Source organism: Triplophysa dalaica, chromosome 16 (assembly GCF_015846415.1).
Source record: "Triplophysa dalaica isolate WHDGS20190420 chromosome 16, ASM1584641v1, whole genome shotgun sequence".
Taxonomy (NCBI): Eukaryota; Metazoa; Chordata; class Actinopteri; order Cypriniformes; family Nemacheilidae; genus Triplophysa; species Triplophysa dalaica.
Window position 1 is genome coordinate 8,445,788 of NC_079557.1, and position 15,878 is coordinate 8,461,665.

The window sequence follows — 15,878 nt, forward strand, 5'->3', positions numbered from 1 at the left end:
ATACCTGCCAATGGCAGGTGAATTGAGAAGTCAGGGTCAGTTTCATATTTACAGTATGTAGAATGTACAAAAATGCATTCATTTCGGTTCCATTTGCTCATACCTGAAAACACAATCCCAGAAGTAAATATTTCTAAGTTCAGCACATTAAAAATTAAGGACAGGTAAGTGTAAATGGTCGCAGTCTTTGTTGTGTGGTGTCCCACATCCCTTCAGGCAACCTGTACAGGCCATGCACTCCCACAGGAAGATAAAGCAATGCAGGGAAGATAACAATAAAACCGATAATGGATAGTGTAAGATAATTAGCTATAAAACACAATGTATCTGGAGACATTAAATGATCTGGGGGAGATAAGAATGGAGAGAGACAGAGAATAGAGCAACGCAGCATGTGATCGCATTTAGATTATGCTATTAGCATTACTTGTTCTTGCTCCATATTGTCAATAAACCCAAATGCATGGGGCAATTTGTTGCAATGAAGGCCCGTAAGTCAATGAGTTATTTCTTTCTTTTTGACAACGATACTGCACGATGCAACACGCATATTAAAGTCATTTGTATAAAGCCGTATGGTCACACAAGACCCTCGAGTAATGTTGACGCTTGTAGCCCAGGGCGGTGTAAGAGGGCTAAAATGCATGTTTTTACAGATCCGCAATGAAATTAGCCCAAAATTACAAACGTTCACCATGCCATTATTCAAAATTCATTAGAAACCCACCAAACTCAATATGCAACTTATTACCATTTGCTGTACAGTGTATTATAATGGCCCGCTTTGTTAATAAAACATAACAGTGTAATGTTGGAAATCTATAACTGTCTGTTTACAGGGGGCTTATCGTTTATTGTTTCCAATTTGGTCTTGTAATTTTTCATTAGTTTGTTGTAATAAAAATACACAGTTTGAGTGCAATAACAAAAAATGGAGGCTTTTGGAGCAACCTTGCTTGGCTCACAGGGCTCGGAGTATAAAAGCAGTATTGGTGTAGACGTGACCAACGTGGCACACCTAGGAACATGTTACAGTGCTTAATTCACTTACAGCAACAACTTGAGTTGTGTGTTCAATCAGAATCAGATGACTGGTCAGAACATGAGGGCAACATTTAAAGGTCCAGTTTATGAAATTTAGCGGCATCTAGCAGTGAGGTTGGGAAATGCAACCAATGAATCACTCCATTCCTCCCTTTCACAGCTCTACGGTGGTTGACACAGAACAAAAATGACGTCAAGATTTCGCTTCTTTGCCGAATGTGAAAACGTATTACAAAACGCATTCTGTAGAGCTGTTTGTCGATTTAGGGCTAATGTAGGAACAACATGGTGAATTTCATGTAATGGGACTCGAGGTGAATGCAGAAAGAAAAAGCTCATTCTAAGGGAATAAAAACATAACATTTCATTAAGTAAGATCTTAATATACCCCAGAAGACATAGTTATGTGTATAATATAGCATTTCTGTGAATTGATCCTTTGAAAAATGACACAATGGACCTTTATGGAAATACGGCAAACCCAAATAAAACGTTACACCGCTATGATCCTGTACTGCTGCAGTCATGTCACTGAACAAGAGGAAAAAATAAAGTAAACAGCAAAACCCACGTTACCAAGCAAACACGATTTTAAAAGTTAAGAAATCAGATAAAGCGTTGTAAACACAACTGGCAAACAAGATGAAATCTCTCTTACAATGATAATCATGACAGTAAAACGTGGTCAAATTTGAGACATCAGCCTAGAGTGGCTTTCTAGTTCACTAAAAAACTTCATTCATAATTGACCCACCCTCAAGCCATCCCAAATATGAGGTGAATTAATTAAGAGAATTTACATTTTTCGGTCAAGTACTCCTCAAAGGTGTCATATGAGTACAGATAAAGACAGTAGGAGTTAGATCAACACGAAATCAAAAATCTTTATCTGCCCACCCGTCTGTCAGAGTACATCTTAGATCGCCTGCCAGCGTTTCCTGAAAACTTGTCTTGCTGAGTAAACAACACATTGTTTCCTGTTAAATCAGCTCATCGGTGACCTCCTCGTGCTCTGTGGCATGCATCCAGCAATTTTATCTGGACTTATTCATGAAATATTGATTGAAGTAATCCTGGAGTTAAGCTAATGCAGAGCCTCACTAGAAAAATCCACACGTTTTGTGGGGTTAAATGAAATATACATGGTCTATCAAAGGATAATTGTGTTTGGGCTAACATTTATTTCATGAGCACAAAGACGTCTTATAGAGACAGAGAGGTCTGTAAATATGATCAATAGACCGGCTGAGTTTGTATCTTCAAGGCATCTAATGAAACTGTTATGTCTAAGATGCTGATATATCTTTCATCTGTTTACCGCAGCAGTGACAAAATATTACCAAGCCAATCAAATAAAACGGGCACAGTTATGACAATACAAGCCGTTCTTTAACTGTAATTAGGTCTGACATTCAATTTGCAATCACAAAGATATTATACTGCTATCATGAACTTCAGATAATCAATTGCAATTCATGTGAAAAATCATTAAGGATCATCAGCGTGTTGCATAACACTACTTGATGCTCCGCAAGTCGGTTAACTGACAAACAATAATGCAAAGTTATTTCCCAACCTCCTGCCTTTATTTTCAGAGCTCTCTAATGTCAAGCGAAGGCCCGGCTGTTGAGTCTGACATTGTTATTGCACTTGAAGAAGCCCTAGACTGTTGTGTCATTGAGAACACTCTATGAGAGCAATGCCTTTCAAATTGTATTAGGGCTAAGCCATAGACTGTCTCATTCGGCTGCCCGTGGCCTATTCAGCTCTGCTCTATTCCACTCGAGGCCCTCTGCTCCTAGCAACAAATTGCTCTCAACATTTCAACCCACTGCTGAGCACCAGAACAGTTAGTCACTGACTAAATATTGCAACAGAGGCCCTTTGCTGTTCGTGACAATGTCCACGACTCCGAGTGATGCTGAAATCACAGGGAGCTCGAGGCAGGGCCATTTACTGTTTAAGTACAGAAGGATACACCGTATTTGAATTTAAGTTGAATCACTTTGTGTTTCAGGAATGTGATCAATATATAATAAGAGTACAATTTCTTACAAGAGACAAAAATTAAATAAATGATAGGGCTGTTACTTATCCATTGAAATAAAATAAAATGGGGAAAAATAAATTCACAACAATTAAATACTCGAAAACAATACAAACACAAAATTTGAATTAATAATAATATAAATAAATAAATTAAAAACGTAAATAAATAATTACAAAATAAAGTAAAATAATATCATATTAAAATAATACCACTTAACTAAAATCAACTAACATTCAATACAATAATAATATATAATATTAATATAAATAAAAAATAAAATCGCAATTGAAAAATCTAATTATAAATATAATACATGAAAAAAATAACCCTAAATCAAATCAAATTATTTAATACACAAAACAAAACTTCAATAAAATGAAAGTTTCAGTTCCTGCTTAAAAACATAAAAAACATCAGAATTCTTAAGTACATTAGTAAGCCACTTTATAGACAATATAAAGTGTCTATAAGTGTTTGAGAATATATAATTTAACATAAATCAAGTTTGATCGCCATATGATTGCACATTAACCTGTCACTTGTCTATGGTGCACTGCAATCCATTTAGCAATTCAGTCTGTCAACCAGTCCAAAGCAGATTATAAAGGCTGGTCACAAAAAATACTTTTTTTTTGCTTCTGTGTTAACATGCAATGGCCATTACTTTGCGTTTCACTCTTTTTTATAAATGATGTTACAGAATTACCCTTTTAAACTAAATATGCAAAAAAATATGTAGTTATAACCAATCACAATCGACATAATAAACATGAGCACAGTAACCGTTTTCATAACAGCTTATAGTCCTTTAATACGGTGTCTTGAAGATTAGTTTTAACCTTTCTTACAAACATAAGAAATACATGTACTGGAACATTCACTTGGATTACAGTACTAATTCATAATACGAAGGCATTAACCCATTCTTAACCTGCCCTTTATTAACTGTGAAATATAACATGGAAATGGCACATTAATGCTTAAGGCTTTACTACACACGTGGAAGCCGGAGGAAAGGTCGACATGAAATGAGAGCAAACACAGGCTCAACACAACGCAGAACAAGAAGAGCGACTCCAGCATGAGCTAGCAAGTAACCAAACATCTTTTTTTTGGATAGACTCCAATCTCTCCTCCATTCTGCTCTAATGAAGCCATTAATTTGAGTTTTTCTGTCTATCCCATGGATGTTATCTTGATGACGAGGCAAAAGTTTGTTTATGATGCCCCTCCCTCCTCTCCGATCCCTCTCTTTGGGTGAACTTCAAGTGAAGATGAGTGGCAATTATCTTTGTTGGGCAGGCGATGATGGAGAGGTGTAATGGGAATGAAAAATGCCTGGCTGATTTCATCACAATACTGAAGCGGACAGACAAGGGGGCGTAGTGTCTTCTGACAGAGGCTTTTACAGATGCGTGACAGATACTGGGTTTTGGAGCGTTAAACAGGGACTGAACCCGGTGGCGTGCTCAGAGAACAATATCCCTTGTGTCAGCGTTCTGTGATGTGATTGCTGTGCACTTTAGAAAGGAGGCAGTGGGGCAAGAGCCTGTGCCGTTTAAAAGAGCCGCTGTTCCCTCTAATGGCATTTGGATCCCAGCAGGAGCCTCAAATACAGCTACAATGACTGCACATCAAACAACATCAATGCCGGTCTCGCCTCTCTGTGGAATTGTGGGTTGTGAATATAGGGTCATGATGACAAAGAAATAGCTGAAGGTGGCAAACGTTCGGTGTGAGTAGGGAGAAAGCGGCAACAGGAGTAAACCAACAAAGGTTGGAGTACGGTACGGCTCTCCACCTTCTGCAGACAAACTCTAATGACTCCCCGCTGAGCAAAAAGCAACATCCTGACATGTTTCATTATTGCCAAATCACCAATAGTCCTACTGGCAACTGGCATTTTTCAGATTAAATGAAAGTTGTGGGAAAAACAGTCAAGATGCTGTCGGAGCGATGAGTAATCCTCTGCATTAACCCGATGAAGTTTTGTTTCCAAAACAGTTGTTTATTTCTGTAGTGGTCATAGCCGCCCTTCACACTTTCACATCATTTCAGTCGTTCATTTAATTATTCTCATTTTATAGCGAATCAAATCAGATCATTATTTTCTGCTTGCTAAAATGTGAGGTAACTGACCCGAACTGAGCAGCACGGGACAGTTTAGCGCAATACACCAGAGGCCATAAATATTTCAGCCTTAAGTTCAAACATCTGGTATTATTGATCCGGTGGTGAAGTATGTCAGAGAGCTAGCAGACAGGGACAAGGGAATCTGTCGTGACAGCCACCTCGCATGCTAATGGATTAGCGGTTCGCCGTTTAGAAGTCAATGGCGTACTTGCGCTCGCTGCGGCTTTTCACGGTGCCAGAGAACCGATACGGGCTGTCACTCAGAAACATGTAGGTCACCTGCTCCTCAATCTCCTGACCTAAATAACTCAAACCAGTCAAAAACATCAGATACACAGCGTGTGCTACAAAAAAAGACCCTAAAAATAGACTTATACGGAGCGCTGACATATAATCTATATCACGGATGCTTGTAATGCTTCTCGTGGCATTACTGATTTGTAATTCTTACACCCAAAAATAAAACGCACCACAAAATCTATATTAGTCAGACTGCGGTACGGCGCCCCCAACCACCCCCCCATAAAAGGTGAGAAGGCTTGACAAAACAATTAGTAATAAAAGAGGATGCTAGGAAAATCACAGACGGCTCAGAGATATTGAATTTAGTGCGGCAGAATACTAATTTTCCCCGTGTACCTGTGCGATACCATTTCTCACTAAATCAATATGGAATTCAAATCAGATTTCTGAATTATGTATGCCTTGCTGCAGGGCTCCACAGATACGGGTAGCTTTGAGGTTAACAGATGGTGGCATAAAATGAAATGGGCATCCCGCTTAAAATATACCTAGTCACGGAGGACACCGGGATTGGTGGGTTCCTTTACTGCCTCAGAAAAAAGCTCTTCTGTAGTGGCAGATGTGGCCACTGGTTCTATTAGACCCTCCATAACAATGACTCCTGAACACTGACTCACACAAACACAAAAGGCTTGACTTTATACAGACGGTTTACAAAGAAAACTAAATAAGAGCACGGCTTCCATATCCTTTTGTTATTGTATATTGTAGTAAAAATGGCATTACTTAAAAAACACAACCTAATTTAGCTGTGTATAATGTGGTAGACTTTGTGAGACCAGTTTATTTCACTTATTCTTTTTGTTGTCCTTATGTTGTTCCAATTGCTTCCATTCTTTGCCTCATTTGTAAGTCGCTTTGGATAAAAGCGTCTGCTAAATGTGAATGTAAGTAATGGGGCGGTTTCCCGGATAGAGCTTAAACCTAGTCCCAGACCGCCCTGAAGAGTTCATTTACAAAAACCACTCTAACTGCAGTTGGGTTGTTTTGATTAAGTAATAATAACTTAAAGAAGACGAGTAACTTACACAATAAAACAAAAACATGATGGGGTAGTTTCCCAGACAGGGCTTAAGGCTAGTCCCAGAATAAATTAAATGTTACAGTTGTATTGAATGAAAACAACTCGCACTGACATAAAATATATCTGTATATTGTATATATTTAAAGCAAAACTAATGATTTTAATAGTTATAATTGTATGCCCTGTTCAGACCACCCACGACAAAGCGAGGCGATGTCATTCATGCCAATGGTGGCCTGGCAACATCTAACGATACGAGCGACATTGACCATTGGCAACAAAAAGAGGGTGTGTCTAGCGACTCAACAAAGTTTGTTCAGTAATTGGGCAATAATTAATTATTTAAAAGCAGTAGAAGTTCAGAACCTTTATTGTGGCTATAGCTGAAAAATTGATTATATGGATAATTGGATAATAACCACATATTCTTAACTGGAAGTGAAAAACAGTAAAATTTAAAAACCTAAAAACCTTTGACTAAGAATAAAACCCATTGGTTAATAACAACAATTACACTCCTAATTGGGTAAAAAAAAATGAGTTCAAAACAGTCAAAGTTAAAGACCTCTATTGTGGTTGTGCATAGGTGAATTGATCAACCAGAGTCCTTTATTTCTCCTTGACGATGGCTGGTTCAGGGGAGCTGATCCAGAGCCTGAGGGTCAGAGCGAGGTTTTTAATAACATTTTGGAGTCTGGAGAGAGAACAGAAACCAGCCACGTAGCAAAGGACAAAAAAATGACCAACATCACCACACCAGTGCATGGAGTTAATTTCACAAACCAACACGTGAAGTTTCCATAACTTGACTGAGAGTTTATCTGAAAGAGGTCGAAAGTTTTATCAGCATGTTAAAAGTGAGCCATGTTCGAATATTCTAACCTGAATTGTGTTTGTCTCAGAAGAACCGCAGCCTGCCTGCTTCTACTTTCTGACCTTGACGGTAAGAAAACTATCCCTAACATCCCTGGCTCTTATTTCCCCACACTTATACACTATTAATAAAAGCGAGCGTAGACAGAATTTAATTTAAATAATACATCAAAAAGTATTTTTATAAATAATAAACACTGTTGCAGCTCAAACTATCAGATCAGATTATACATGTATATTTCCTTTCTTCATACCTGTCAAGTAGATTTTCCTCCAGAAAAAAGAAACACCCACAATGTCAAAACGCATTTACAAAATCAATTATGCATGATGGACAAGGGTGTCTAGCCAGGTGTGCAAAGGAATTAAAGTTTAAATGTGGCCTCGCATTATAAACAATGTCTGACAACCTGTATTGCCGTCTCTATGTCTCCCGCTGTTATCCATCACAGCAGTTTTTTGACTGCCTGTGATATTTATACACTTCTTTTAAGCAGTCTTCTGCATATACACAAACACACAGACCACTCAATATACATCAGCTATTTCATTTCGTCTTGTCTTCAAATACCTTCGGCCAGACATTTATTACATTTGTAGATTCCTGTCAGACAAAACGCAATATAGCTGGATATCCGTTTCTAGTAGCCTGCATTTAATATGGTGACACCTGGAGTGTGATCGCCTCACGGTCCACCATTTGGTACTCTTTCAATGCTGTGTGGAAGGTTTTAGCCTTCAGGATCAGAGTCTGAAAGGATTCCTGTTAAGGGTCTCATATCTTCAAAGGCACTAATAAGCCCATTACCTCCCGCAAGAGTCCACGGGCGCTCTGAGAAGAACGGCAAAAATGGGTAGAATGATGGATTGGCAGGCTCTGTAGGGTGGCTGGTGGCGTCAGCACAACTGTACACCAATACACATCCTCAGGCCCGTTTCCGACACCGCTAACTACAACACACAGCTAGCTCACATTCAACCCTTCGCTGCAAAATACAACTACTCCAAAATGCCTCTGGGAAAAAATGCAGCAGATTAGGACATAATGAAAAGTTGGAGCCGAGTTCAGTTTTCCGAATCTTTGAGCAAACAGATTGAATATGGAAGATACAGTTGGGATTTAAAATGGAGAGCACTGTGTAATACCACAAGTTCAGCACCGGAAAGTGAAAAGCCGAGCCCTTCAGAACGCAATGGTGCCGTGTCACCGATGAAACAAGCGTTGATGTAGAATCGGCCGGCGCATCCGGCACGCCGCTGAGATTTCTACGCTGCTACGTAGAAGAAACCGACTTTAAGAGCTTTTGAAACAGATGACAAGGCTGCAGGGTTTTATGCATGAGTGGGTGTTAAGAAAGTTGTGGATTACTTCTTGCACTGTAATTTCGTTCATGCACTACATTGCATGCCCATGGCACTGTTTGTACAGCTGCATTGGGAAGAAATAAAAGCAGAGGGAATAAAAACCATAAGAGAGGGAGGAGAAAATGGCTGCCATTAGATACAGTGCATATTAACTCCCCGTAAATGAGGAAATAAGACCCAATGATTATCTGTAAGTTGGCATTTGGGGGAGTCGGAGAATTCGAAGTTAATGAAACAAGAAGTGTGCTTTCATATGAGAAAGAGATGAATGCATATTGAGAAAAAGCCAAGATGATGAAGGAAGCCTATAACCAAATCATTTTATTCTACCAAAATGAACCATGGAGGAATGGGGGGGTGGGGGGGATAACAGCAGTTCAAAAACACCAAAAGTGAAATGTTCAAGGAAGAGGCTGCGACTGCCCCGAGCGTAGCCATCTGTGTGGATATGTGAGGCTGTGAGCTCCACACCTGTGAGGGACTATAGGGAAATGAAAGTCTTCTGCAGCCCAGCAGCCACCTGGGCAGCCAAACAGGTGCTCGGCCCAGACAATTAAACCATTAGATAAATACAGACCACCAATGAGAGAAAATGAACAGAGTGACAGTAGCTCCGCTCTCCTTATTCTTATTTTTTGACTGAAAATGAAATAAAACATTGGAGTCTGGTAGTGAATACACATACTGCCATGCCTGATAGTGAGGCTTTTAATTGAGAGACTTTAAATTATAATAATAGGTGCAATAAAGTGTTTTGTTACTTAATCAAAATTCACACACAGAAGATTCCACGTGATCATGGTGGGCCACCGAATGTATTTGGTTTGCTGTGCTTTTAATTATCAAACCGCTCTGGCTGTAATAAAACAGGACATGCTATATGTAGGAGAATTACTTCTAGACAAGTGTATAAGAAACTACACAATGACGTTAAAATTCAAAGAGCAGAAATCAAGAAAAAAAAAGTATGTTCTGGTAGTGCCAAGACTAAAATCTACAATAGTGGAAAGCTTATTACTTTAGATGTTCAGACACAAAAAAATTATGTTAAACAATTGTGTTGTCATACAGTTACACCAAATATCACTTTTAATTTGCAACATTAGCACACATTCACAAAAACAAAGAGAATGAGAATTTAAGGAGTTCACACAAAAATGAAAATTCTGTCTTCATTTAGTCCTGAATACAAAACAGAGAGCAAGACATTTGGAAGGATGCTTGTAACCAAAGACTTCTTAGCCACCATTGACTACCATAGTATAAAATAATTATTTGTTCTGTTGAACACAAAAGAAAATATTTTGAAGAATGTAGGAAAGCAAACAGTTCTGGGGCATTTTAGACTGCCATTGTCATTTTTCTACTATGATACTCAATGGTGGCCAAGAACTTTTTGGTTAAAAGCATTCTACCAAATATATTTTGGTGTGCTCATCAGATCAAAGACATTCATACAGATTTGGAGGGTGAGTAAATAATGACAGAATTTTCATTTTTGGGTGAACTTTCGCTTTAAGGCCCATCCATCTCACTAAAATGATTACATTTTTTTTCTTTAATTCTTTTTTCTCAAATCTGAAAAATTATCCCAATGCAATGATATATAAGAGGTTTCCTAATACCGCAGAGTGTACCTTCAACCCAAATCAAACACATATACACCAGGACTGGGAACCACTAACAACATCTGTCGAGGAAACACACCATCCTATACCTCACTTACACATGTTAATAGTCAGGGCCATAATAACATTTTGGCTTAAAAATTTGGCAAACATTATAAAGCAGTACCAATAGCTACGGTATGTCAAAGGCCATTTGTTTGCATTGGGAGTTGTGATAAGCGTGCCATTTTACACTCATGCATTTAACCCTCGCGTCTCTGTTTCTCCACTCCTGAGAATACTTTGTGATTATTATGGAGCAGAGCATGTTGCAGGAATCATGACTTAAAAGAAATTTACACTCTAACATATTTCATGGAGAGAAGATAAGGTTTAAAGGGATTCATGAGTAATTGCTCCTTGGCAAAGGGAAGGAACTTGAGGTCATTTTCATCACAATTGAATTTTTCACTCAGCACACTCAGCCGTATGCCCAAACATTTCAAAACTTACAGGTAGTGCAATATGAAAAACCTAACCAGAACTTTATAGAAAAATGAGTCAGGTCCCATAGGAATTAAACTAACTTTTTGGCATCCCTCTCTTCCTGTGTGGGATAGAATGCAGATGAGTTTTTTATTCGATACTTTCTAGATCCAAGAAGGCTACTTTTTTAATGCCTGAGAATTAGCCGCTATCTGTGTCATCAAATCATTTTTAGATGGTCCTTACAAAACGGCACAAAGTTGAAACGCATGAAGCTGTCCGTTAATACAGACTGCTGTTATAAACCAGTGCATTAAGCCGGTATCTTCTGCACGGCTGTCCCAAATACATAAACCCCAGCACTGTAAAGGTTACATTACCATACTGAATTCAGCACACGGGATGGATTCTTCCTGTTTTGTGATCCGTAATAATTAGCTCCACTCATATTAATTGTAACACCACACAGCAGTTGGGAAGCTTGTATATCCCCCCAGCGCTGTTAAAAGAAACAGATAGACTGAGGAGAAAGGTGGAGGCGGAGAAGAAATACACCAGCGCAGTCGTGAGCATCTCTGAACACCGCGTCACCCCAGGGTGCCTCTCTCCAAGTAATGCCTGACCTTCAGTGGGCGGGTGAGACACCGCTCAATGCCCCCCCACTCTCTCGGTACTCACAAGTTCAGCCATTTGCAAACGCCCGGAGGGTGGTCCTGGCCTCGGTGGCCCCTCAGCACAAACTGCCCTTTCACTGAAAGGATGTGCTGACGCCAAAGCGTCTTCAGCCAGCAAGGCCGAACTTCACATCATCTTTTTTCCCTCGTTGGTTTCTTAAAGAACAACATTCCGTATCTGTTTCCTATGATTAATGGCTAACAGTGGAGTAAATAATTGGATACACGGGGCCTCGACACTGTTATGATCAGATAAAGACAACACGACAAGATGCCATGCATTCTTTTAATTAGGGCAATAACAAGAGATTACCTCGAGGCGCTACAACTTACAATTCTGGGCTTTTTTCTGTAACGGGATAACAATGGCAAAGTCATTTCGGGGTTTGACTCGTGGCACTGCACTGGCATCTGGGGAGCGGGGCAGGGGCGTCTATTAATTGCTTTCCAGTGCAGAACACATCTGTTGCTGGGTGGGTGTTGAACACACGATCTCTCCTGCGAGACCGAACTGATGCCAGCATAATGCGGTGGATCAAATAACGCTTGTGTTCGGCTCTGAGAAGGTCCTCTCTCCCAGAGAGCAACGATGGACCTAAAGAGATTGTCTGCCCACCGATGGTGTGATGACCACTTTATATGCTGTGCTCATTGATTCACATTAAGAGCCATCTCTCAGACAGTGCTCTGGTAAATAATTGAAAGGGTCTGCCGTCACATAGTGTTCCACAGCGGTACTGGGACCAAATTAAATTTGAAGATCCCGTCCACCAGAGGGGAGGTGAGACAACTTTATGGGAGCGGGCTGAGGGAATTGAGACGGGCCTTATTACGAGGGGCCAATAAAAGCTCGCCAGAAATGAGCTGGGTGGGGGCTTTGAGAAATGCTAAATAATTTTCAGCAGTACATTAGGCGTGATCAAAACAGATTAAAAAAGCAGGCGGGCAACGGCGGGAGAGGCGCTTAAGCGGGGGACTTGAAAGGGAAGGCGTCTGGTCTGCTGGTGGTACTGCGCTTATTAACGTTTCAGAGAATCGCTGGCTGTCTGAAGTGTTAAAAAAAAGGATTTCCTATCTATTAGACCTTAATAGATAGAAGCAGGATGAGATGACAGGGCCGGGCTCAAAGTGACTGGAGGCTACACTCATTTAGGCAGCTAGGCTATGCGCTATGCTCATTTCACCAGAATTGGGGATCCATATAGAGTCGAGGTTGAAAGACCCATTGATAGATTTCCAATTAGCATCCCGAAAGAATTCCAACAAGACTGCGGACAAGAAAATGAGGTTTGACTTTGCGTTTCGGAATGAGAGGGTGGTTGAAACGAGTACTGATGTGTCAGGATCTTCATCAAAACCTACAGATGAAAGGTTAAAACTGAAATGGTTAGCGCCGCAGATAGGATAGCCCAGCACTGACCTGACGGGGTTGCTGGTCAAGGACACACGCAGGGACTCCAGGCAGTTGAGCAGTTTGTCTTCGAAGATCCCCGAGCGCAGCTCGTGCACGTACTCCTGTGACGACAGCGTACACTCGTGCTTGCTGTTCCTCAGTCCACCCTGTGGGAACGAGACACATTAAGAGATCCATCATTGCAACGCTGCACTTTACACCCTGTTAGACCTGTCACGTGTTAATAACAGCATCTGTATTAGCCATTGCTTTAGTCCATGAGAATGAAAAGAATGAGGAAAAAGGCCTTACAGTACGTTACAGCTTTTACGTGAATATTATGCATTTGATAGATGTCTTTATCCAAAGGGGCTTACAGTAGATTCAAGGTTTAGGGTTTATGTGTGCTCTATGGAAATTGAACAAATGACCCTGATGTCACAAGTGCCATGACCTATCAATTGAGCTACAGTAATACTTGGTTGATAAAACAAATGATGAGGCAATCTAAATTGACAGATCAAAGTGACACTTGTAAAATCTAGTAGATGAACAAAAGGATGGCAAAGATTTCATATACGTCTTTGATATAAATTCAAATCAAGTCAATTTTTGTCATCCGACAACAGACAGAAAATCCTAGGAGGGGGATGTAGTTACAAACAGCTGATTTGTGGATCAGGCAGCACCCATGTGCTCCCAGCTGTATCTCCAGTCTCCAGCAGGTGAGAATGATTACTAACACTCCATAACTGCAGACTCACTTCCTCCCTAAATCAGCACACTTCCCACCCACAGCACTGACTGACACAGAGACACCAGCCAGTCTAGTCAGCAGGAGCTGCCGCATGCTAATTCAACAGTACACACGGAGTCCCACACACAAAAGTAAACTATTAGCAAAACCATTTTGTGCTAATATGGACAACATTTTGTTTAAAGGGATACTCCATCCCAAAATGTTGAAAAAAAACTGCGATAGTAGGAAAATGATTGTGTTGTTCGGTTGATTAGGCCGGACAAAGTTAAACACTGAAGAGCTTCACTTACACAACGCCAACGGAAATAACTGGTCAGTCCAATTAAGTGTTAGATACAGTTCATATACAGAGCAAGGTTATTATCGTTAACTAAAAATGTAATTTATTATTTCTGTTAATGGAAATCTAATGAAATACAGGCAGAAATATAACATGCATTACTAAACTAAACTTAAATAAGAAATGTTGCCGTAACAAAACTAAAATAAGTTTAAGTTGAGGCACTAAAATTATTAACGTAACATGACAAATAAAAGCCAAATTAAAACTAAGAATGACGTGAAAATAATTAAACCTATATAACAATAACCAAAATAAATAATATTAAGACCAAAGCACATTTCAAAACAGCAAAAAAGAAACAAACTTGAACGTGGAAAAAAGCACTTTAAAAATGTTATTAAAACTATAAAATAAATTATGCTTATGTTAAATAATTCAAATAACTGACTAGCTGGCATTCTTAGACTATCTTATTTGGAGAACTTTAGGGACGTAGGAACTTTTTTGACTTATGACAGGAGATTCACTCTGTTTGTTGTATTCACTGCATTGCCTGACCGTGAGCACATAAACTGAAATCTCAGTACTCTTTACCCACAAACCCTCACTATTATTATTTGTGCATATATATATGCTGCATTTTTATATACCCATTTCTTTCCTTATCTGCTCATTCATTTCCCCAGCATGGAGGACAGCCCTTGGACAAACAGGGGTGTGTAAAATAAAACCTCATTATGAATTGAAAACGGATAAAATAACATCAATTTTGTGTCAGAATGTCTTACCACCCCTTTCCACCTATATAAACAAGCCGACGATTGCACTAGCTGAAATCATTTTCTCTGTGTGCTGCCAAGACTGTGAATTTTCGGTGACTACAGTCTATACTCTAACACAGCAGGCAGATAGACTGATGACTGTCAATCCGTTATCTGCACTGCGCTCAATAAAACCCCTTGGGCACAGGAAGCAAAAGTGTGCCATACTACTGCTTTCCACTTCATTTCTACGTTATTCTTATGCTTGTCAATTTCCTTGTTTTTATTTATTTATTTTCGCGTCGTTGCGTTCCATCTTTTTTATCTATGTCATCCGCGTGTTCCTTCCTTTTAACGCTTTTTTCCGTCTGAGATCAACAACCTGCCAAACAAGGCGGGGGAAAGAAAAAGGGGCGAGGGGGCGCAGGGGTGGGCTGTCAAAGTCACCCCTTGTAGACGGAAAGATGAATTAATGCAGACTGAGATGTATGTAGGGTAATATGGAGATGGTATTAGCGGTTTCTCCTCCGATATAAAAATTTGCCTTTAAAGCCGTAGTCCCGGGATCTGGCTTTCCCAGCAGGCAGGCAGCACTAATAGGCAGTCTGGGAGGAATAAACAGGACATCTTTGTGTGACAGAGTCTCCTTCTTCTCTGTCGAGGCACAGTCAAAAGAAAGTCTCCACAGACAGCGCTGGTGGTTTATATAGCAACAGGAAAATAAATGAGCCATTACTGTAGGCAGGTGGGGGGGCTGCATTGGGGAGGCACTGTATGTGTTGAGTCTGCAGAACATGTTGTAAACATAGCAGACAGTGGGGTGATTTACTCTGGTGCGATCAGCAGGTGTTGGTATTAGGTCTAAACAGTTGTAGGGACGTGGGCGGGAGCTGGTGGCAAAAACGACAGGATGAGTTAGGTTGTACGTAATGAAACCAGCCTTGATGTTGACTGGCAGCTGCGCATCTGCACTGACCTGCATTCTGGCACCATCACATGTGTAAATAACAAGCACAGATACACTGAGGTTCACGACTGACTAAAGTGAGATTGCACTTTAAATTGAGGTGAACTCACTTAAGCACTTCCTTTTTTACTCGGTCGCCTTCTCTGACCTTCTCC

At 40.0% G+C, this 15,878-nt stretch overlaps 1 protein-coding gene across 7 annotated transcripts in view; it reads right to left on the minus strand.

Moving 5' to 3' along the window:
• The window catches only part of diaph2 (diaphanous-related formin 2), a 367,005-nt gene that overhangs the window by 263,312 nt on the left and 87,815 nt on the right, over positions 1–15,878 (minus strand). For all 7 annotated transcript variants that reach the window (XM_056769322.1, XM_056769321.1, XM_056769323.1 and 4 more), the window contains one exon: positions 12,980–13,119. In XM_056769322.1, coding sequence (XP_056625300.1) covers positions 12,980–13,119 — 140 coding nt within the window. The remainder of the gene's footprint in view (positions 1–12,979; positions 13,120–15,878) is intronic.